Here is a 23,192-nt window from a genome sequence, read left to right as displayed (position 1 = left end):
CCTGGATGACTATGAGTATTTGGGGAGGCTGTGTTCTTCACTGAGTGAGAGCAGATTGGCATGTGTACTTCCTGGACGTTTCTTGGGAGTCTGGTGTTTCGTATGGGAGTGTGTACGACATTGTAATGGAAGACCTCCTGTTGGGGCTGCCTAAGTAGTTTGATGACATGATGAAAGGTAAGCGAATGATTGCTTCACTGAATCGCCTACAACAGTATGCTGAGGGAGGTGGCAAGTTTCCTGGACCACACTGATACCAGCAATGAAAAGTGGATACTGCATTTCATCCCAGAAACAAAGGATGGTGTGGAAACATCTGGGTTTACTTGTGACAATAAAATTCCATTCGGTGCCATCTGTTTGAAAAAATGATGTTAACAGTCCTCTGTGATCACCATGGATTGCTCCTGCTAGATTTTGTGCAACTAGGTACAGCCGTTAATGCCGACTAGGTACAGCTGTCAGTGCCAACAGTTATTGTTGCACACTGTGTGGTTATGCTCCACCACAATGTGAGCCTGCATGTGACAATCAGAACTGCCAACAAGCTCCAGTCATTTCCCTGGGAGAGTATAAAATGGCTAAGCAGGAATGGCTAGAGGACAAATACAAGGCTGTAGAAGCATGTAGAACTTTGAGAAAGATCAATACCATCTATAAAATGATAAAAAAGAGAACTTTGGAGATGACATTCCTTCCGAGTTATTGAGATTCTTGAGAGAGCAGACTATGACAAAATAGTTCACCTGATGTGTAAGAAATATGAGACAGGTGATATATCTGCAGACTTCAAGAAGAATGTAAAAATTTCAATTCCAAAGAATTGTGTGTTGACATTATTTACAGAAGAGTTGAAAAACTGGTAGAACCTGACCTCAGAGATCAGTTTGGGTTCCATAAAATTTAGAAACAAAACTTATCTTAGAAGATGGTTAAAAAAGATAAACCTACATTATAGCATTTGTAGACTTAAAGAAAGCTTTTGACAATGTTCATTGGAATTCACACTTTGAAATTTTGAAGGGAGCTGGGGTAAAACACGGGGAGTGAAAGAGAAAAAGGTTATGCTGATAAGCCAAAACATTGTGACCACTGTTCACTGCGGTGTTGGATGCCACCTGATGGTGTTGCAGGCATGTGGCACATAAAAAAAAGTATGTAAGTGGAGCATACACAGATGGGGGATCACCCTAGTGAAAATATGAGCTGCAAATGGGAAAATCCATTGAGATAAGTGACATTGGCAAAGGGCAGATTATTATTACGCACAGCCTGTAAATGAGTATCTCGAAAGCAGCGAAGCCAGTTCAGTGTTCGTGTGCTATTGTCATGAGCATCTACAGAAAGAGGTAGAAGGACAGTGAAACTACAGCCAGATGCTAAATAATTGAAAGTCCATGACTCTTCACAGAACTTGGGGTTCAGAGGCTTGTCTGCTCTGTAAAGTAGGATAGATGGTAATCTGTGGCATCTCTGCCAGAAGAGCAGAAGTCTTTCAGAGCACAGCATTCATTGCACATTGTTGAAGGTGGAGCTTCTGGTACCGTGCGCCGCGGAATTTGAATACCTGCCAGTCGTCATGGACGTCGAAGACCCCTTGAGGTCTCTGCACCATCGCGCCGTAAGCTGTGGCGGTGCGGCCTCCTGGCCCGCATTTAGAGTGAGGGCAGCACAGTGGAACACGTGGTTGCAGCGGCCAGTAGCGACGTCCCCGATAGAGTACTTAAGCGCCTGCCTCTCGCTCAGCCTGCCAGTCTAACCTTGCGTACGTCTCAGGACATATCGCATCGCTTTAGGCAGCTTATTTACTTTTGTGTTTTGTTTAGAGTGGACATGGTTGTCTAGTTAGGTTTTCTTGACTCTGTTGTTTCGTTCTTGTTGTTGTCGTAAGATCCTTCATTGGTTGTGTCCGTCCTCTCCCGTTGTGTTGTTGTTTATGGGCTGCTCCACGGGTCCCGCTGCATTTTCCGTCACTTCATTCCCGCGACTGTTATGGTCGCCATTACAACATAACTCTGCAGTGGACTGTCCCTATGTGTTCACATTTTTGCCCAATGATATTGTCAATTATTATTGCAGTGGGCATGGGGTCATCAGGATTTGACTGTCAATGAATGGAAATGTGTCGGCTCATGGGTTAATCACATTTTTTCTACTCTAGGCCACTGGTCATTTCCACAAACACTATCATCAAGGTGAATGGTGACTCAAAATGTACAGCACACCATGGTCGCAGGCTGGTGCAAGCAGTATTATGCTATGGGAGACATTCTCCTGCACTGGCATGAGACCTGTGGTGGTATTCAAAGACATGCTGATAGCTGTGAACCACCTTCGTCCTTGATGTCTTCCCCAATGGTGATGTCATCTTTCAGTAGTGTAATTGTCCATGTCTCGGTGTCAGAACCGTGCTACAGGGGTTTGAGGAGCATTATAGTGAACTCATGTTGATGCCTTGGTGACCAAATTCACCTGATGTAAATCCTGTGGAGCCCATCTGGGTGACTATCAGGCACCATCACTGCATAATCACATCAGTGGCCTGTTTCTTATGTGGATTACATGACTTGTGCGTAGACATCTAAGGCCACATACCTCCATAAACCTACCAATGAACTATCGGATCCCTGAAATGCAGAATCAGTTACGTATTTTGTTCCAAAGGTGGACAAACAAACTCTTAAGCAGGTGGTCTTAATGTTTTGGCTCATCAGTGTATATACAACTTGTACAGAAATCCGACGGCACATATAAGAGTCAAAGGGTATGAAAGGGAAGCAGTGGTTCAGAAGGGAATGAGACATGGCTGTTGGTTTTTTTAACTTGTGTGTGTTATTCAATCTGTACCATGAGCGAGCAAAAAGGGAAGCCAAAAGCACAATTTGGAGAAGGCATTAAAGTACAGGGAGAAAAGATGAAAACTTTGAGGGTTGTTGATAACATTGTAATTCTGTCAGTGACAGCAAAGGACTTGGGAAGAGCAATCTATTGGGATGGAGAGTATATTGAAAGGAGTATATAAGATGTATATCAGCAGAAGATAAGTAAGGGTAATGGAATGTAGTTGAATTAGATTAGGAAATGACACACTAAACATAGAGGAGTTTTACTCTTTGGGCAGTGAAATAACTGATGATGGCTGAGGCAGAGAAGATATAAAATGTAGACTGGCAATGGCAGCAAAAGTGTTTCTGAGAAAGGGAAATTTGTTAACATCAAAAATAAGGTTGTTAGGCAGTCTTTTTCTGAAGGTATTTGTCTGAAGTGTACCCTTGTACAGAGGGGAAATATGGATAAGCAGTTGAGATGTGTGGAGAATAGGAGCTTTAGGAATGTGAGACTATAGAAAAATGCTGAAGATCAGATTGCTGGATTGTATAACTAATGAGGTGATACTGAACTGAACTGGGGAGAAAAGAAATTTATTACACAATTTGACTAAAAGTAGGGATCAGTTCACAGGAAACATTCAGAGGCATAAAGGTATTGTTAATTTGGTGTTGGAGGGAAGTGTGTGTGCATGTGTGTGAGGGTGGGAAGGGAAGCAAAAATTGTAGAGGGAAATGAAGGCACAACTACAGTAAGCAGATTCATATGTATTCCCATTAAAGTAGTTATTTGGAGATGAAAAGACTTGCACAGGATAGACAAGCATGGAGGGCTGCATAAAACCAGTCTCCAGACTAAAGGCAACAAAAACAATATGTATTGAATGTTTTTCTATTCCAATCTTTGATCACTATATTAATTCCTTTGACAATGATCAGTTTCAGTCAGTAATGACCATCATCAGATCTGTTTTACGGCTTTATCACATTAGGACATGGTGTAGAACAGATTTGAAGATGGTCATTACTGACTGAAACCGGTCATCGTCAAAGGAATTAATATTGTGATCAAAGACTGGAATAGAAAAACATTTGACAGTATTGGATCACTGTTCATATTCGTGTGACCATGTAGCAGCTGGTGAAATGTGTATTGAGCCTTTTTCTTTCTGGATTTGTATCTATTTTTAATCTACAACTTAAGGCCAGTGATCACTTGAAACTAAATTGTGGTTCAAGGCAGTTACATCATGTGCAATTCCTTTATTGTTTGATAATGCATCAACTTCACTTTTAGTTCCATTTGATCCTTGCAATGTTAGTTTTCTGTTTGGTTGCTTATGAAAGAATGTAGTAAGGGCAAACATGTTCCCAAAAAATTCTACTAATGTATGGCCTATCAGTTTTGGTATCATATCAGATGATTCTTACAGAATAATCTTTCATAGATTTTATCCTACTTTTGCATTAAAGTCCCACGTGATCATATCGTAGCAGCAATTACTCTCATTTATCCATTTCTGTAACACTTTGTAGAGTTGCTTTTCATTGAAACTTGAGCACATGTTGAATGATTTCAGTGTAGTAACTTTCAGGTTCTCTCATTTATTTTTACAAGCTTTTATATACTCTCTTTAATGCGGGCTATTAGTATATATCATCACTGTGTGTTACTCTTGATCGTCTGTAAAACTTTATTACAAAAAAATTGTTATCATATGTCAGTGACAATTTTGTAAGAAATTTGTTTTATTCTGTATAGAACTGGAAACATGACACATCTAACATCATTGTAAAATATGATCTATGGACAAAATAATAAACTAAACCAAACTGATATCTTAATTTTTTTTTTTATTTTCTCGCTTACAATAAAACCTACACCTATATCCCACCTCCACTCTGTTCCACTATAATAAAATATTTTCTGCTTCACTTCTTCTAATCCTATAAACCAGAGCCCGTTGGAATACCTTTCAGATTCTACAGTATACTGAAATTGTGATTTTGTTAGTCCCTCTTTTAAACATAGTATAATGAAGATCCCTTGGACGAGAAAATGCAACCAGTAGTTGGAAGGCAGCACAGATCACTCTCATCTAAAAGATGGGTACAAAACTATTGCCCATTATCCCTGACAGCCATCTGTTTTAGAATCTTAGAAGAACAAAAGTAGTAAGATATCTCACACAGAATGATCTCCTCCATTAAAAAAAAGTCATGTAAAACTTGACTCATGACTGCCTCATGTAACAGCCTGGAGAGGAGGATGCAGTATGTTATCTCAGAGAGAGAGCCCTAGTCAGGTAGAAGTAACTTCAGGGACACCTCTGGTAAGTATGTTGGGACCCTTATTGTATATTATTAATGATCTGGCAGACAGTATTAATAATAACTTCATACTTTTTCCAGATGCTGCAGTTATCTATAATGTAATACTGTCTGAGAAAAAGCTGCATAACTGAAGCCTTGAAATATCAAAGGGGCTAAGGGCCGTTTTGGTTGAAATAGATATTTTCACATGGATAGGTGCAAAGTACCAGCACATTCCATATTAATCAGGCTAAGTGCCATGAACCTCGTAAGCAGTTCACACCAGCATGGGTAGATGATATGTGTGCAAAGTCTATGGATCTTTGTAGTTTCAAAGGGGTTCTGTGCCATTGTGTTGAGAGATAATATAACTGCCCAGATCACAGTTTCCTCCAATGTGACTATGACTGGTGTTACAGAGAAGCACAAGAAAGTCACAAAGGCATACTTACCTGGTGAGAAGCCCATAATTTCCAAAACATTCAAGAGGCAGATGATGAACTGTTGAACTTGAAGCACATTGAGATCACTAAACTCGTGGCAGTAAGGGTAGAAGCTGAAAACCGTGGAAAAAAAAAATTGTCAGTGAACTCTAGCCATGGTCAAAAGTGAAAAGATAAAGGGAATTGGCTATGGTAGATTATTTGCCAGTTAAAAATCACCAAGAGTTTTACTGTAAGCTTTGTAAGTAAGTTGATGTACCAGTTTTTGGTGCAAAAGTCATAAGACAAACATTTTTGTAACAAAAAATGATTTGTTTGTTATAACTTACGACTTTACATTACTTTGAAGAATGTAGTTGCAAGAGATAATCTATGGCACTTGTCCCCTTTCACAAAATTAATTTTTAATATTGTCATAAAGGAAGCAGGTATATATATATTTTATGATAATTTCCTTTGAAAAGCTTCATGTCAAATGTATATAGAGAGTCCTCTATGTGCAATGCGCATGCAATGTCTAATTAAACAGTTTTTCTCAAATAACTGATTTCTTGTTTTTGGTGCTCAGCCTCTTTGATAATTCAAGGCTTCAAATAAGCAGTCAGATGTTGATAAGGTCTCACAGTGGTGCAAATATATATATTGCTCAAGCGAGTGTAACCCATACAAGATAGGACTAACATGGATATCGAATGTGTACAAAGAAGGCAGCACAAATGCTCACAGATTTCTTTGACTCATGGGAGAGTGTCATGGAGGTGCTGAAAAATCTGGACTGGCAGACACTTGAAAATAGATGCCAACTCTCACATGGAAGCCTATGTTCAAAGTTTCAAAGCCCTGTCCAGTATTGAGAGAGAAATTAAGGAGTATACTATGATATCCCACATATAGCTACTGTAAGGACCACAAAGACTGGATTACACTAGCTACAGCATGTACAGTAGCATTTAATTGGCCGTTTCATCTGTACAACATATGCAAATGGGACAGAAAGAAACTGTGAAACTTGGTACAGTGGGAAGTACCCCCTGCCATGCACTGCATAGTGGTTTGGAGAGTATGGATCTAAATATAGATCCTCATCTGATTTTATTCAGCTCCTCTTCCAATGGCACCAACCTCTCTCCAGATCCTAAAGTTCTGCAATTTATTTCCACAACAAAAAAATTCAGAGAACAAAATCAAAATTAAATTGGAATGTGCTAAGAAGTAGGAGCTCTTCTCTCTAGCAATTTTCTGAACATTAATGGTTCAGAATTAGTTGACAGTAAAGAAATAGTTGAAACCTGTGACAAACGTGTTGCAGTTATCTCTGAAAACCTTTATTCATCACAGCTGCAGTGTTCCGTATCTATAACCGGTATAAAAGTTTAATTTTTAAACTTTTGCATCTCAAAAAGATTGTAGTGATTCATTAGATGATACCACAAATATATTGAACAATAACATCCATGTACCTTTTAGTCATATGCATGTAGCCACCAAAAAATTTAAATAAATAGAAAAATATATTGTTGTTGTTTGAAGAGTAATAATTGTCTAGGTACTGATAGTATCTCCAAAAAACTATTGATAGCATGCTGTAATAATATATGCAAGTTGTTCATTAATATATTCAACACTTCTGCATCAAGAAATATTTCCAGAGATAATGATAAATGCTGTTGTTGACCACTTTACATATTCAGGAATGCACTGACAGTTGCAAACTATCATTTCCTTCTTGAAAATACTTTCAGAAGTTTCCAAACAGTATTGTATCACTTGGTTGTGGACCATCCTGCAAAATACAATTTGACCTTTAGAAACATTTCTGTACATAAAAAGCCATTTATAATTATCAAACCATGTCATGTGTTATTAAACAGTAGTAAGTTGCCAGTCAGAATTTCTGTAATCTGGCCAAGTCATTTAATTGAGCAGATAAACAGATACTCACAGAATGCCTGCCATTCTGGAATCATGAAGTCAGTAGCTAATTTGTAAAAATCATACCTTGAAGGTAGAACATAGAAGACTGTTCTAGATGTCTCAAACAGCACTTTAGGGGATGCTGTGGCCTCTGAGTGAGGTGTAGTACAGCCTGTCATTACTCAGGAAATGTTACTGTTTCTTACATGTACTAACAATGTACCTTTTCAGTATGCAAAAAAGGCAACTTTACTTTATTTGTTTATGACAAAGCATTCTGGTTGATAATTCCCTACTGATGGCTTAGAATGTAATTTCAGTGACAAGCTCAAGGAATCTGTGGTGTCTCTCTCTGCCAACTCTCAATAAACCTAAATAAAACTAGTTTCTACAAAATGTTCTTTAAGTTGTGTTCTGGAGCTTTGATATGTTGTATGAAAAACTCTTCTTATATACCAGAAGCTGCTATAAAATAATACTTGATTCTGCTCAACTAATTTTGACATACCATCATCCTCTGCCAGACTTTACAGCTGAAAGTGGTATAAAACTTGTTTCCATGATTAAGTTGTACCTCAAATATATATAAGCTGTCTGACAACAAGAGTAAAGTGCCCAGAAGGGGAGGAGGAAACAAAATGAAACTTCATAGGTTGAGAGGGTATGTAATGTTAATTCAGTAATTACAAAAATGAGTCAAATGTACAAAGAATTTGCTGGTGTGAGCCCACTTACCAGTGTGATGTTGCTCGCTGTCTGGCCTGAATGCACAGGTAAGCTGGCCTACAACTGTTTGTAACTGGTCCTTGATATCCTGAATATTAGCCATGTGATGGAGTTGACATCTTAGATTGCGCCACACATGTTCTATTAAGGCAGATCTGGAAATCTTGCTGACCGTGGTAGTACCTGAACATCTCACAGACACTTCATATCCTGGATACTGGTACTGAGACAGAGTGACGTCGAAACTGGTCCCACACATGTGTTATCAGGGACAGGCCTGAGAATCTTGCAGGCTGCAGGAGTACCTCAAAATCACCTAGATAGTCCATAGAAGTTTGTGCTGTGTGTGGACAATCATTGTCCTGTTCAAAAATGGCACCACGATACTGTTGCATGAGAGGTAATACATGAGGACACATTTTCTACATCTACTTAATATTCCTCAGGCCATCCTACAGTACATGGCAGAGGGTACCTTGTACCACAACTAGTCATTTCCTTTCCTGTTCCACTTGCGAATGGACTGAGGGGAAAAACAACTCAGTAAATGCCTCTGTATGAGCTGTAAGTTCTCTTATGTTGTTACATAAAATGTACAATGGCAGCAGTAGAATCCGTCTACAGTTAGACGCATAGGTTGGTTCTCTAAACTTTCTCAGTAGTGTTTAAAGAACATCATCTTCCCTCAATGGATTGCCATTTAATTCACGCTTGTGTGTTGATTGAACCTACCAGAAAGAAATCTGGCATCATGCCTCTGAATTGCTTCGATGTCTTCCTTAGTGAAAGTGATGGTGATTCCAAACATTCAAGCAGTACTCAAGATTGGGTTGCACTAGTGATCTACATGCAGTTTCCTTTAAAGATGAGCTACACTTTCCTAATATTCTTCCAAAAACCTGAAGTGACCATTCACCTTCCCTACTACAGATAGCCTTGATGCCCACAATCAATCAATAAACACAGTGGTCAACACTTTCTGTACTCTCACAAAGAAGTGATCTCTATAATTCATGTTCCGATTCAGAAGTTCAGTGTACACTGCTTTCCATGTTTCTTTGTGGGCATCTGTCAACATTCTGGGAACCCATCTTTTTAACCTTTTTCAGCTTCAACTTTCTCAATATACTGAACACACTCACTTCTCCTATTCCCACTCGGGTTGACAATTCATTCACTGCTATGCATTTGTCAGCCAAAATGAGACTGTAATTATGCTGTTCATGGTCAAGAGCCTGTGCAGTGCTCAGTCTGCTACTGCATGAGAGATCCCAAGTATTGGTGTGTCCACTTTTACCAGATAATTTGGTTGCCGAATGACTGAGCAGCTTTACATTTGCAATGCAAGTATTATCAACTGCAACTGTAACTGACATGGACACGCGAAAAGTAGCACATACAAGCTACATTGAATTCATTATTAGGTATGGTATTGTTTTTTTTTTGGGATAACTCTACAAACATAGTGCATATACTAAAAATACAGAAAAAAGTCTTTCAAAATATGTGCACTGCAAATCACAGAGAACCATGTCGACCATTATTTAGTAAACTTAAAATAATAACTCTGCCATCCTTATACATGTATGAGATTATTATATTTTTATACACCAGACATGAATTATTTTGTCCATTCACATGATACTATAAACAAAGAAAATTTTATGCTCCCACCCACCGCCTCAGACTGTATGCCTAAGGACCTCAAGACATGGGAATGAAATCTGTAATAAATTAAAAGGGAACAAGCTGATGCAGATGAATTTAGGTTCACTTAAAAGGAAGCTATATGAGGTACTGACACTGAAGTGTTACTGCTCAGTGGATGAATTCACGCAGGACAGACTGGAAATTTGAGCTGGATACAATGTGTTATACATTCCAAAAAATATCCTTATAGTGTTGTTATTTATTGTAGTGCTATTATTTATTAATGTAAAAATCATTGTAACTGTATTATAAATTTTTGACATGTCTCCTGTATGGAAACCAACTGGATTGCAAATGTACCTCATGAGATGAATAAAACACAATTCGCAATTCCCTAAATGTACTCTGATCGACATCATTACCTCCATACACCTTCTTCGGTCACTTGCGAATGTTTATCACGTTCTCATTCTGACAGTAGAGGAACTCTGTAACAGCATGTTGCTTTAGATGAACATTAAGTGCAGCAGCCATCCTGACTAAGGGCTATGACAGCACAACTTGTGGAAATAGGTTGAATTACATTTGAATGTTTCTATGATCTTCATTGCTGGCAAAGTTGGATTTTTGGCAAAAAAAAAAAAGGTTGTGCATTTCTTTTGGAATGACCTCGTAGACTGGAGGAGTTTACAATACTGGTGGTAATGGAGTTTCAACTCGTCTCTCTAGCTTGTCCTCTGAATTAACTAGAGCTCTCTCATCTTAGTACAAAATACTTTCATCCCTGAAATTGTCCTTTATGTTTGTTTCTGTTCTGTTTTGCCATTGTTTGTTTTAAGGAAAAACAAATGGTGTAGGATTATGTTTATGAAATAAAGAAATATTCAATTTCCATTGTTTGCTTCATAAATTTCTTCTTGTCACTAAACATTGCGATCAAGTCATTGTTTGAGATTCATTGATATTACTTTTCTTGTGAGGCCTGTGCTTAACTGTATAGTATGTTTTTTTTTAAGCATTTAACCATCATTGTCAGATAAGCCATTGACTACTGATGTTACAGTTAAATTGGAGCAGGTTGTTGTCTCCATTTCCCACGGAGTAGTATCTATGAAAGGTGATCACAAAATGGGGTATAGGACTTAGGATGACTATGACACATCTGAAAATTGCTATTCCCAAGTATTTGCAAGTCATATGACATTTGTAACATTTGTGGATCTGTTGAATATAATATGTATATTCATATCTCTTCAGATAGTGTACAAGAGAAAAAAAATCCTCCTGAACAGGCCATGAAGGCCCAGCAGGACTGACTGGCCGCCATGTCATCCTCAGCCCACAGGTGTCATTGGATGCGGATATAGAGGGGTATGTGGTCAACACATCAGTACATCGCTCTCCCAGCCATATGTCAGATTCCAAGAATGGAGCTGCTGCTTCTCAGTCAAGTAGCTCCTCAGTTTGCCTCACAAGGGCTGAGTGCACCCTACTTGCCAACAGCACTTGGCAGACCGGATGGTCACCCATCCTAGTGCTGCTTGCCCAGCCCGACAGCACTTAACTATGGTGATCTGACGGGAACCGGTGTTACCACTGTGGGAAGGCCATTAGCTACAAGAGAAAAGGGGTCATCATAAAGCTATTGTGTCACATGAATGAAGTTTTTATTTGCATTTTAAGTAGCTTGCATGGTGTATATGATCATAGTTTTCCTTGTTAGCTTTACTTTGTGTTGCAGTTAGCCAAAATATGTTACCAGTAGTGCATACTGGACTAGATACTGTCCTAGTGATTCCCACACATTTTAAACCAAGCGCAGGTCTGGCAATTATACAGTTCTGGACGTTAAACAAAAATTTTGAAGAGTGCATTAAGATAATGCAAGAAGTGTGTCTGTGAGCAGTGTCCTGCTAGAAGACCACTTATCTCTGATGTGTGATGAACAGCAGTAGACTAGACATGGTGATGTTTTTGATGTATGCCTCACTGTTCAATGTACTCCAAACAAATACCAGAACTTTAATATCATGGCAAATTATGATTCTCCTCATTAAAATGCCTGGTACAGGACTTAGCTGTTACTGGCTGATACATTCTGGTAGTTGCCACATTCACAAACAACTGTCACTGACACCAGTTCATAGTCTGTTTTCATTATAAGGCACAACAATGGCCCACTAATCCTCCAGTTGCTTGCTTCACTGCATCCTATTAGATGGACTGAATGGTGAGAAGTTGTGGGAGGTAGTCTAATGGGTAGAACCATTGCTTTTAGTACAATTTCAAACAAATGGATTCTGAAGCTCCTAGCTGATGCAACCTTGCTCCTGATTTGTGCTGTGGTCACTGTCATGTCAGTAATGGTTGATCATCTGACACCACTGCCCAGGCACTGCAGTAGTGCTGTCAGTTAGAAACGGAATGAGACTGTGCAATTCCCATAGACTATCAGCACAAACACTGATAATACACAGCACATACATTACTGAAATTTAGTTAACTGGACAACATGGTGCTTGTTAATGCTCCCTGGGATGTTTTCTGTATTTACTAATCTGTTATGGTGCTCAAAACAAATGACCACTTTTTCAGCAAGTCAGATACAATTGTTGTGAGTTCACTGTTTTAACAGTTTGTACATGGTCATTTTAAGTCTAGAATATGGCACTTTGAATCATTTCCTTAATGCCCTGTACTGGTTTCTCTTGGAAGTATAGGTTTCCTTTGTCATATCTTGATCTGTTGATATGTCATCTACTATATCATGGTATCAATATTTGATTCCTGAGGTATGTGCTACTAGGGCCATGTTGCACTGTGGAAGGTTAAGTCAGAATAAGCTGTTGGGGACTGTTAGAGGTGAAGTAAGGTTTTGACTCTGATGGCATAAGTCTCAACACTGAACATTATTAACAGTGTTTACACTTGAAAACCTTAGTTCTAGTTTCTTTCCATTACTGCACACTTAATAATTGCATGAACCCACCAGAAATTTTGTGTTATAATTTTATTCGGTGTATTTTTCAGTATTATATCAAAGAGTTTGAGTATGATATGGCTTGATGTTATATGAGTGACAGAAACCAGAGGTAATCAGGCCCAGTTCTCACTGCTTGTTGCAGAGACATAATGTTACTCTGAGGTGCTGGTAGATGGCTCACTCCTTGCTGATACCCCTCTCTCATTCCTCCCTGCAGCATATCCTTCCATAATGACAAACCTTGTTTCATTTCCACACCGCATTTGTCCAGTGCCAGGGGCCAACATCAGGTGACGCCCTGATACTCCCTCCACACCCCTGACTCATAAAACTGCAGTCACAGTGGTGTGGACCAAGCAGTTTTCCTTTCTCTACTTTGCCCCTCCATGTAGCACACCGTAGAGCCGGCTCGGGTGAGGCCACTGGAGGGAGCAGTTCGTGCATACCCCGTTCTCCCACATTCCCGTGAACCATGCTGTCTCTCTCAACTCCTTGCTCTCCTGTGTGCTTGTCTACACAGTGTTGGGGCCAGCCAGCTTGGGCCCATAGCCAGAGCCATACCGAGGCACAGGCAGAGATACGTTACTCTGTGACCAAGATGATTGTGCATCCCTGGCAGAATTGTCAAAGCTGTGCCCCCGAGAAAAACTATTTTTCTGCAATTTTTCTACACAGATGTAGGAAATTTTTAATTCCAGAATGAGATTTTCACTCTGCAGCAGAGTGTGCGCTGATATGAAACTTCCTGGCAGATTAAAACTGTGTGCCCGACCGAGACTCGAACTCGGGCCTTTTCCTTTCGCGGGCAAGTGCTCTACCATGTGAGCTATCGAAGCACGACTCACACCCGGTCCTCACAGCTTTACTTCTGCCAGTATCTTGTCTCCTACCTTCCAAACTTTACAGAAGCTCTCCTGCGAACCTAGCAGAACTAGCACTCCTGAAAGAAAGGATACTGCGGAGACATGGCTTAGCCACAGCCTGGGGGATGTTTCCAGAATGAGATTTTCACTCTGCAGTGGAGTGTGCACTGATATGAAACTTCCTGGCAGATTAAAACTGTGTGCCTGACTGAGACTCGAACTCGGTACCTTTGCCTTTCGCGGGCAAGTGCTCTACGATCTGAGCTACCGAAGCACGACTCTCGCCCGGTTCTCACAGCTTTACTTCTGCCAGTAGCTGTGAGGACCGGGCGTGAGTCGTGCTTCGGTAGCTCAGCCTCACGCCCGGTCCTCACAGCTACTGGCAGGAGTAAAGCTGTGAGGACCGGGAGTGAGTCGTGCTTCGGTAGCTCAGATCGTAGAGCACTTGCCTGCGAAAGGCAAAGGTACCGAGTTCGAGTCTCGGTCGGGCACACAGTTTTAATCTGCCAGGAAGTTTCAAATTTTTAATTAATGAAAATGCAATGCTACTGGAAAAAATTTACTTAAATGGGCTATATAGATGAACGATATTGCACACAATTGTAGTAAATAAATTGCAAATTGTACCAACTTTCTAAAAGAACTGAAAGTAAAACAAAATTTCTGTCTTATTGTATGTAGCAGCTACTGTACCTTGATTTTATCTCTATGTAGAATAAAGAACAAATTTTTATCTGCTCCTATAAAGTTTTAACAGTTTATGAATTATTATTAGGCAATAAAAGAAAAAGAACATAATTAAGTGTATTCTTGTTATAATTGTACTTTCCATTTCCTTGCTTTGATCACAGAATCACAGAAAACTCATTGATGATGTCACTGAAGTCAAACTTTGCAGCTGTGTCATATTCTATTGACAAGATAGCTGAATTTGGCAGCCTGCTTTACCTGTAATCAACCATAAGTAGTTTTTTTATAATTTCCTCTCACATTCCTCTCGCAAATAATGTGAGAGAACAATGACTGTCTAAAAGTTTCCATATGAGCTCTAATTTCTTGCATCTTATATTCATGGTCCTTATGTGAAAAGTAGGTTGGTGGCAGTAGAAACATTCTGCAGTTGGCCTCACATTGGCGAAAGAGAACTGTATTCATTCTAGGGATTCCTATTTGGGTTCATGAAGCATCTCCATAATACTTGTGTGCTGTTCAAATGTACCGGTAACAAATCTAGCAGCCCACCTCTGAATTGCTTTGATGTCTTCTTTTAACCTGTCCTGGTGGGAATTGTACAGTACTCAAGAATGGTCCGGACTAACAGTCTATATGCCATCTCCTTTATGTATGAGGTACTCCCTTCATGCAGTTTGCTTTTCCCCAGTACTTTGGTATCTACCAACAGGGCAATGCAGTGTATGTGTGTGATTTGAAAAGTACCAAGATGAGTTTATTGTACTCCTCTGGCCATCAAACTCCCCATATATAAACCCAATCAAGAATCTGTGGGGCCACCTCAGTCATGCTGTTTGTGCCATGAAACCTCAGCCGAGAAACCTAGCACAGCTGTCCGAGACACTGTAGTCAGCACGGCTCCACGTCCCTATAGGTACCTTCCAAAGCCTCACTGACAGTCTTCCTGCATGTCTCACAGCAATCTGTGCTCCAAAGGTGCTTATTTAGGCTTTTGACAGGTGCTCCCATTAATGTGACTGAGCAGTGTAGTCTTAGCAGTGTCTGTGACACCTTCAAGGCCAGTGAGACGTTTACTTCACTGCGCAAAAGGAGCTTGTAGTTTAATTTGAGTCTCTAATATGAGAATCAATTGCAAATATTATGTACTGTTAATATTAATGAGAAAAATTTGTGGTTCTTTCAACTTTTGTCTTTCATAAAACATACAGCATCATGTTCAAATCAAAAGATTTTAAAAATAATTCTTCTTTTTTTCAGCATGAACAGAAATTGGTGGCTAACATTTATTGCAGTTTTAGCCTTAACAACATGGACACGATTTTACAAAGTTACAGAGCCAGATCACGTTTGGTAAGCTGTTACTTCCATTTATCAGTGTAACTACTTGCATGTTAGGCTATTGGTGTCCTTATATGTATGGATATGGACCTGTCATTACAGCTGTTAACAGTGAATATATTGAATGATATTCAAAAAAATTCCTTAAAAAACATCACCTGCATTTCTGTAATCATGTGTGGACATGCATTCAAGAGCAACAGGGAATGAAGGAATAAGCCTTGGGAAAATAAAAACAGAATAACTTTGCTGTGAAACAAAACAGTAACCATAATAAAGGCAATCTGTACAGAAGAACACTTCTTTACATTTATGTGAAGTCTGCTGCTTGATAACATTCAATACCATGTTGCTCCACTCCATATATTGTAATGTGTTTGAAACCACCTCGGCACATTGTACCAAACATGGTCAAACTTGTCCCACTCTTAACAACTACTCTCCTGTGACCACAGGAGAGTGTGAAGAGGGTCTCTGCAATAATATACTGCAAGTTTCAATTGGTCCCTAGCATGCTCAATTGGGTTCATGTCAGAGATATCAGTGTCCATGCTATTTAATTGATCCCTACCTCCTGGAAGAAGTTATTCACTAGGTGGGCCTGATATACTCCTGTAGGATCATATTGAAAGATGAATTTATTAGAGAAATGTTGGCTTTATGCCTGGACAATAAGATGTAGGTTTCTCATGAGAACTGTCAGACATCCATATATGACATGTGGCAAATACATGACTGGCCCACCAGCCTGCTGGACTACACATCTTAAATGACATTGGTCATTGGCCTCCTCCACATTTGGTGGTCATCAAATGTCAGACAAATCCTGTGCTTTTTGTGAAGAGAACTTGATGCCGATGCCATTGATTCAATTCCATTCCGCATATTCCATTGACCACCTTCTCCACACGTCAAAGTGGTGTGTGGTTTTTACTGTTGTCCATATGAATGTCAAGTGACCAAATTGTTTGTGTGGAGGTAGTTGTGTACTGTATGGCCCAACACAACCCTACCTGTTGGCTCTAAAAAGGCAGCCCACAGTTCTATTGCATTCACCTTGGGCTGCCTAAAACCATAACTTCTATGTAGCATTAATCACCTGGTGTTGTTGACTGTGGGTAATTGCTAATGAGACAGACCTTCAATGTTTCATGCAATGCAGTAATTATGGAACGTTTGAATGACATCATTGTCGGATTCACTAATGTGGCAAGCAACTTTCTGAGCTGCCAGTCCTTCTTACTATAAAGTGACTGTGCATGCCTGGGTTGGGCTTGAAATAACATTTTGACGCTTGTTGATAGACTGACCAGTGTACAGAATCCACATTGTCCATTCGTGATTGGAGACACAGTGTGCTCCACAGATCTGCACTCTTTCCTTCACTAAACAGGTGCCTGTGTGTAATGATCTTTTTAATTCTGAAGAGCACTGATATGAGGCTCCTGGTCAAAAAACTCAAGACTGTCCAAGAGATGAGGAAGATGAAAAACATTTTTAGAAGCTCTTTAGAGTAATTAGCTTATTTAGACACCTAAAAACTTATATAATATCAGCCACATTGGCGAATCCTGAGACATAAAATATCAGGCCACCCATCATTTCTTTATCCATATTTCTGTGCTCCATCTGTCAATAGACTGCTAAACACTAGGGAAAACATAGCTATACCTTCATATAGTGTCTTTTAATCTCTATGTCTGTATGTGCATTTCCTTTTTTTTTTAGAGGCCTTCATCTACTTTTTGAAAGTAAATAAACCAACTAATCCTGTTGAAAATTGTATGCTTGATGAGAGGAGCTACAACATGTCTCTATTAGCCTGTAAAATAGAGTTCATTTTTCTTTACCAACTTCGGACACTTTTGCATCCATCTTCATAATGTACACAATTCCTTATTGGTATACTGTGTGATGCACATTCACTAATTGTGCTGACTGTTGTTATCTTTTACTGTACAGTGAAACATAAATGACAATGTGGAAAAACTGATATTTTTTAACAGAAGAAATACTGACCACTACAATAAAGGTCAATAACATGTATTTGTGCAGCATGCTTGGCTTCGAGGTAGCTGATGTGTGTCCTGTTAGAATAAGTTTTCATAGCCAACATTTGTCTGGAAAGATGGTATAAAATTCCTAATGATCAGATTTTGTGTCAGGCAAAAATTCCAAACTTATCTGCAGTGTCTTATGGACTGAGGGCATGAGGCACAGTTGTTGGTGGTCCACCCATTGGTTGGTGAGATTCAGCTTGGTACTGTTTGAGAGAAATATAATATGTGCCAGCACCTGGTTTCACCTTCTTCCTTATCTTTTAACATCATTTTACATTCACACATCTGATATGATGAACATGCAAATTATGAAAGTTATCTTTAGTTGAATGCCACGCTGCAACAGTGAGTAATATGGAAATAAATTACTTACCAGAATGCTTTTAAAACTTATGGAAACACTTATGCTATGATGCTATATCACCCACTGAAAGGAGGAATGAGAGAAGTTAGGGTGCAGTCCTTTATAAAGTTAGGGAAAGTTCGATATATGTAACACACCAGTTTTTTTGCTTGTGAGATTCACATTGACACTATTAATCAACTCAGTTAACCTTTTATCCTACTTAATTTATTTTGAACACAAGACTTCAATGCTACAGAGTCGTTCTATACCTTTAACCTTTTACTTTATCCCCCTCACTTCCTATTCTTGCCATTCCTGTTCGAGGAAACAGCTTGAAGGTATCTATTTCGATGGGTTGTTAATTGCATAGTTCTTTCTTAATCAGATCTTCCCCTTAAAAGAATGCCACTAAGATATACTCTTTGCATTCTGCATATTGAAATCTGCAGTGTTACACCAACTACCTGCATGGGAACTGCCTTTAACTGATAGTCACTGTGACTCCATCAGAACCATAGGAGACTCCTTAGTTGCACCCAGTGTGTATTCAGAAGATATTATTCCTCCTTTGATAAAACATCTTTTTGTGGAAGTAGCTGGGCAACATGGTTTCCTACACAGACACTATTTTCTGAGAATTTTCTTTGACTTGAAGAAAGGTTGATACAATCTTGAGTTCTATTTCATATACGGCAGTTTATTTCATTCAAAGTCTGTATGTTGTGATGAGCTGCAGTGTTACTCTGTGCAAAAAAAGTGTGCCATTGTGGTGTTTTCCTTGAACAGACTGGCACGTGTCTCATATTTCTGTTCAAAGTGTGAGTATCTTGGTGGCATTGTACAATATTCACACTACAGTGTTTTACAATAATTTTATGAAAAGGACAGATTGGTACTCACCACAAAGACAGGGCATTGAGTTGTAGCCAGGCACACTCGAAAGATTGTTAAACATTTATGCGTTTGGGCAAAAGAGACCTCCTTTGGAAATATGAAAACCACCACACACACACACACACACACACACACACACACACACACACACACACACACACACACATTTACACAAACTCAATCCACAGACAAATGGCCACTGTCTCCAGCTTCTGTGACCTGACTCGGACAGTCAGGAGACAGTGGGCATTTGTGTGTGTGTGTGTGTGTGTGTGTGTGTGTGTGTGTGTGTGTGTGTGTGTGTGTGTTTTCTATTTCTGGAGAAGGCTATTTTTGTCTGGAAGCTTAAATGTTTGAAAGTCTTTTCATTGTGCCTGTTTGTGACTCATTGCCTCCTATATGTGGTAAGGAGCTTGATGACCTTAGACGTTCAGTAATAGTGTTAAAAATCTCATAATCAGCAGTAACATTTCTTTAATTAGTCCTTCTAGCTTCCTCCTCAGTCTTCCTTCCAATAATCGCTCAAGGGTTGTAGCTACACTATGTGATCAAAAGTATCTGGACACCCCCAAAAACATAAGTTTTTCATATTAAGTGCATTGTGCTGCCACCTACTGCCAGGTACTCCATATCAGTGACCACAGTAGGTGTGAGAGAGCAGAATGGGGCTCTGCGGAACTCTCGGACTTCGAACATGGTCATGTGATTGGGTGTCACTTGTGTCATACATCCGTACGTGAAATTTCCACACTCCTAAACTTTCCTAGGTCCACTGTTTCTAATGTGATAGTGAAGTGGAAACATGAAGAGACACATATAGCACAAAAGCATACAGACCGACCTCATCTGTTGGCTGACAGAGACCACCGACAATTGAAGAGGGTTGTAATGTGTAATAGGCAGACATCTATCCAGACCACCACACAGGAATTCCAAACTACATCAGGATGCACTGCAAGTACTAAGACAATTAGGCAAGAGGTGAGAAAACTTGGATTTTATGGTTGAGCGGCTGCTCATAAGCCACACATCTTGCCGGTAAATGCCAAATGACACCTCACTTGATGTAAGGAGTGTAAACATTGGATGACCGAACAATGGACAAATGCTGTGTGGAGTGACGAATCACGGTACACAATGTGGCGATCCAGTGGCAGGGTGTGGGTATAACGAGTGTCCGGTGATCGTCATCTGCCAGTGTGTGTACTGCCAACAATAAAATTCAGAGGCCGTGGTGTTATGGTGTGGTCGTGTTTTTCATGGAGGGGGCTTGCACCCCTTGTTGTTTTGCGTGACACAGCACAGGCCTACATTGATGTTTTAAGCACCTTCTTGCTTGCCACTGTTGAATAGCATTTCGGGAATGGCAATTGCATCTTTCAGCGTGATTCCTGTTCATAATGCACGGCCTGTGGTGGAGTGGTTACATGACAATAACATCCGTGTAATGGACTGACCTGCACGTAGTCCACATTGGTACCTCTCCTCAGTGCAGCATTCCATTAAGAATGGGCTGCTATTGCCCAAGAAATCTTCTAGCAGCTGATTGAACGTATGCCTGCAAGAGTGGAAGCTGTCATTGAGGCTAAGGGTAGGCCAACACCATATTGAATTCCAGCATTACCGATGGAGGGAGCCACGCACTTGTAAGTCATTTTCAGTCAGGTGTCCGGATACTTTTTATCACTCAGTGTATGTGTGCAATAGGAGTGATCCCCCTGTGCTTATTAGTGGTTATTACATTATTTTTTTATCACTTTTCTTAAATATGGGGATAATTGGATCCTTTCTTCGCTCTGTGAGGCTCTCTTTCTTTTACCAAATTATTCTTAATAGCCTATAGAGCCATTGTAACTCTATTGCTCCTGCTGCTCATATCATTTCTGTGGCAATCTCATCCACTACTGCTACTGTAGCATTCATCATCTGTATGACTTCCTCTATTTCTAACATAGATATCTCTTCTTGTACTATTTCTTTACACGGACTGTGGCTTCTTGATATTTTTGTCAGTTTTCAGTACTTTCATCGCATATCTACTTGTTCCAAGATGTTTGGTTCCCTTTACCTCTTACTTTACCCTATTGCTTCACTAAGTAATCTCCTTTTTTCTTTTTTGTCTCTGATGGTCTTCTGCAGGCATCCACTGAACACTTTATGACCCTATTTTTGAAAAACATACTTCCCTCTTCTGCATTTTTCAGATCATCTTAGAACTTTTCCCTTGATTTCTTTTAACATCAATAAGTTTATTTTCGTTTCCTCTTTCTCTGCGTATGATTTTTTCAAGCCTAATTTGGCTGACATCAGTTTATGGTCTTCTTCTTAATCTTCTCTTCGCATTGCAATCTCATCTTCCAGTTACCTATGTTCTTCCTCCACCATCAGAGACCACCCATACCTAGTTACTTTTTGTGAGGTTTTTTTTTTTTTTTTAAAAAAAAAAAAAAAAAAAAAAGAAAAAAACAACACATATTGCCAACACTTAAGTCATTTCTTCTGCAAAATTCTGTTAAAAGATCTCATTTTTCATCCTGGTTACTGTAACTAAAGGGGCCAATTATTTCTTCTTTTCCTTTCTCATTTTCTTTGCCTATTAATTCCCACATGTGCATTCATATTTCCCACTATGATTACTTCTTTGCCCTCAATACATCATTTCTAGCTCTTCTAGTCATTTGTCTACCATTCCTGATTGAGGAGCATAGGCCTGTATAAAATCACTTGTTCTATTCTCAAGTCCACTTCTAACTTTAATTATTATTTCACTAATCTGATCATTTTTTTCCACATATTGAACTGAATCTTCTGTCCATACAACACCACGTCCATTTGTTGCCATTTTGCCTCCACTCCAATATATTCTATGTCCTTCCTTCAATTCTTTTTGAAGTTTCCCCATCCATTTTTTGTCTCACTCATTCCCATCACTGTTGTCTTTCTTCTATCTATACCCATTCAGTTTTTCTGTCTCACCATCTAAAATTATCACACTAATGATAGTGACTTTCTTGCTGTATGGTAGCCCATTCCTCACTGGTCCCCCCAAGCCCCAGAAACTGTGTATTACTTCTGGTGGATGCCCCGTCATTTTCTGAGGCTTCCGTTCATGCACATTCATGCTATAGGCTGTTTGTACAATGAGTTTGCTACACTTGAAGGCATTTTATGCCCGCCACCAAGTTTAAATTAGGCTACCCCAAAAGGAGGTCAGATGCTTTTGTAGCCAGTGCCCTGGAGTACAGATACTGCAGTTCTGCCACCAGTGCTGTACAGAAGCCCGCCTTCTATGCCATTCTTTACTCCTTCAACAAAATATGTCCGCTCCTGATCAATGCGATTCTGGTAAATTGTACTTTATTGTTTTGTTCTGTTGTGATTCAGTAGTTCTCAACTGCTGAAACTGCAATACCTTTTCCTTTATTTTCCTTTTCTGTTTCTTTTTCTTTCTTATGTCAGTCTGCTACAACATGCATTGTCTTGTGTTAAGCAGAACACTTCTCCCTTTCTGTCCTGCTCAACTGAAGTGAGCAGCTGCATTTGTGCTAATTCCTGTATCACAGTGCATTCATTATGTGACTGCTATCAGCTTGAAGAAGTATACAAGCTGCTCATTTCAGCTTTTAAAATGCATATAAGATGGAAAATGCATGGAGAGATATGAGCTTATCTTTCAGTATTCTATTTTCAGACACTCAGTATATTTCAGCATAATTCCCACTGTCTAGTTTTCCCTTGTTCCTCAAAAGGCAGAACATTTTATACTGTTTTCTTTTGAGAGAGTGTGATATCCTTGCATCCAGTGATCATTGTGGCTGATATGCATTTTAAGCTATTGTTATTTTCTTTATTGCATTAGCTAATTTTTATTGACAACATAGAGTAGAGGTGAGTGAGTATAGAATATTGATACCCCCGTTTTCCAATTGTTTATGCCTGATTTTAACCCTACTCTTCAGTTGGTATTGTATGTTTGGTACTTATACTCTCAAACCTTTCATTTACATTTGGTTATATATTTGCATCTGTTGTAGCTCTTTTATGTGATTGACGACTGAAGTTCCTCAGTAGCATCTTAGTCCTGTAGTCTCTTGCTGAAAATTGTTTGGCATTTGTGAAATTGAACAATAACAGACGCAAT

The 23,192-nt window shown here is 39.4% G+C and overlaps 1 protein-coding gene across 5 annotated transcripts in view; it reads left to right on the top strand.

Moving 5' to 3' along the window:
• Nucleotides 1-23,192, top strand: part of LOC124612316 (protein O-mannosyl-transferase 2) — a 192,500-nt gene that overhangs the window by 21,930 nt on the left and 147,378 nt on the right. For all 5 annotated transcript variants that reach the window (XM_047140443.1, XM_047140444.1, XM_047140445.1 and 2 more), the window contains one exon: nucleotides 15,671-15,763. In XM_047140443.1, coding sequence (XP_046996399.1) covers nucleotides 15,671-15,763 — 93 coding nt within the window. The remainder of the gene's footprint in view (nucleotides 1-15,670; nucleotides 15,764-23,192) is intronic.

The sequence above is a fragment of the Schistocerca americana genome, chromosome 4 (assembly GCF_021461395.2).
Source record: "Schistocerca americana isolate TAMUIC-IGC-003095 chromosome 4, iqSchAmer2.1, whole genome shotgun sequence".
NCBI lineage: Eukaryota > Metazoa > Arthropoda > Insecta > Orthoptera > Acrididae > Schistocerca > Schistocerca americana.
Note: the sequence above shows the minus strand (reverse complement) of the source record. Positions and strands in the feature narration are given on the sequence as shown.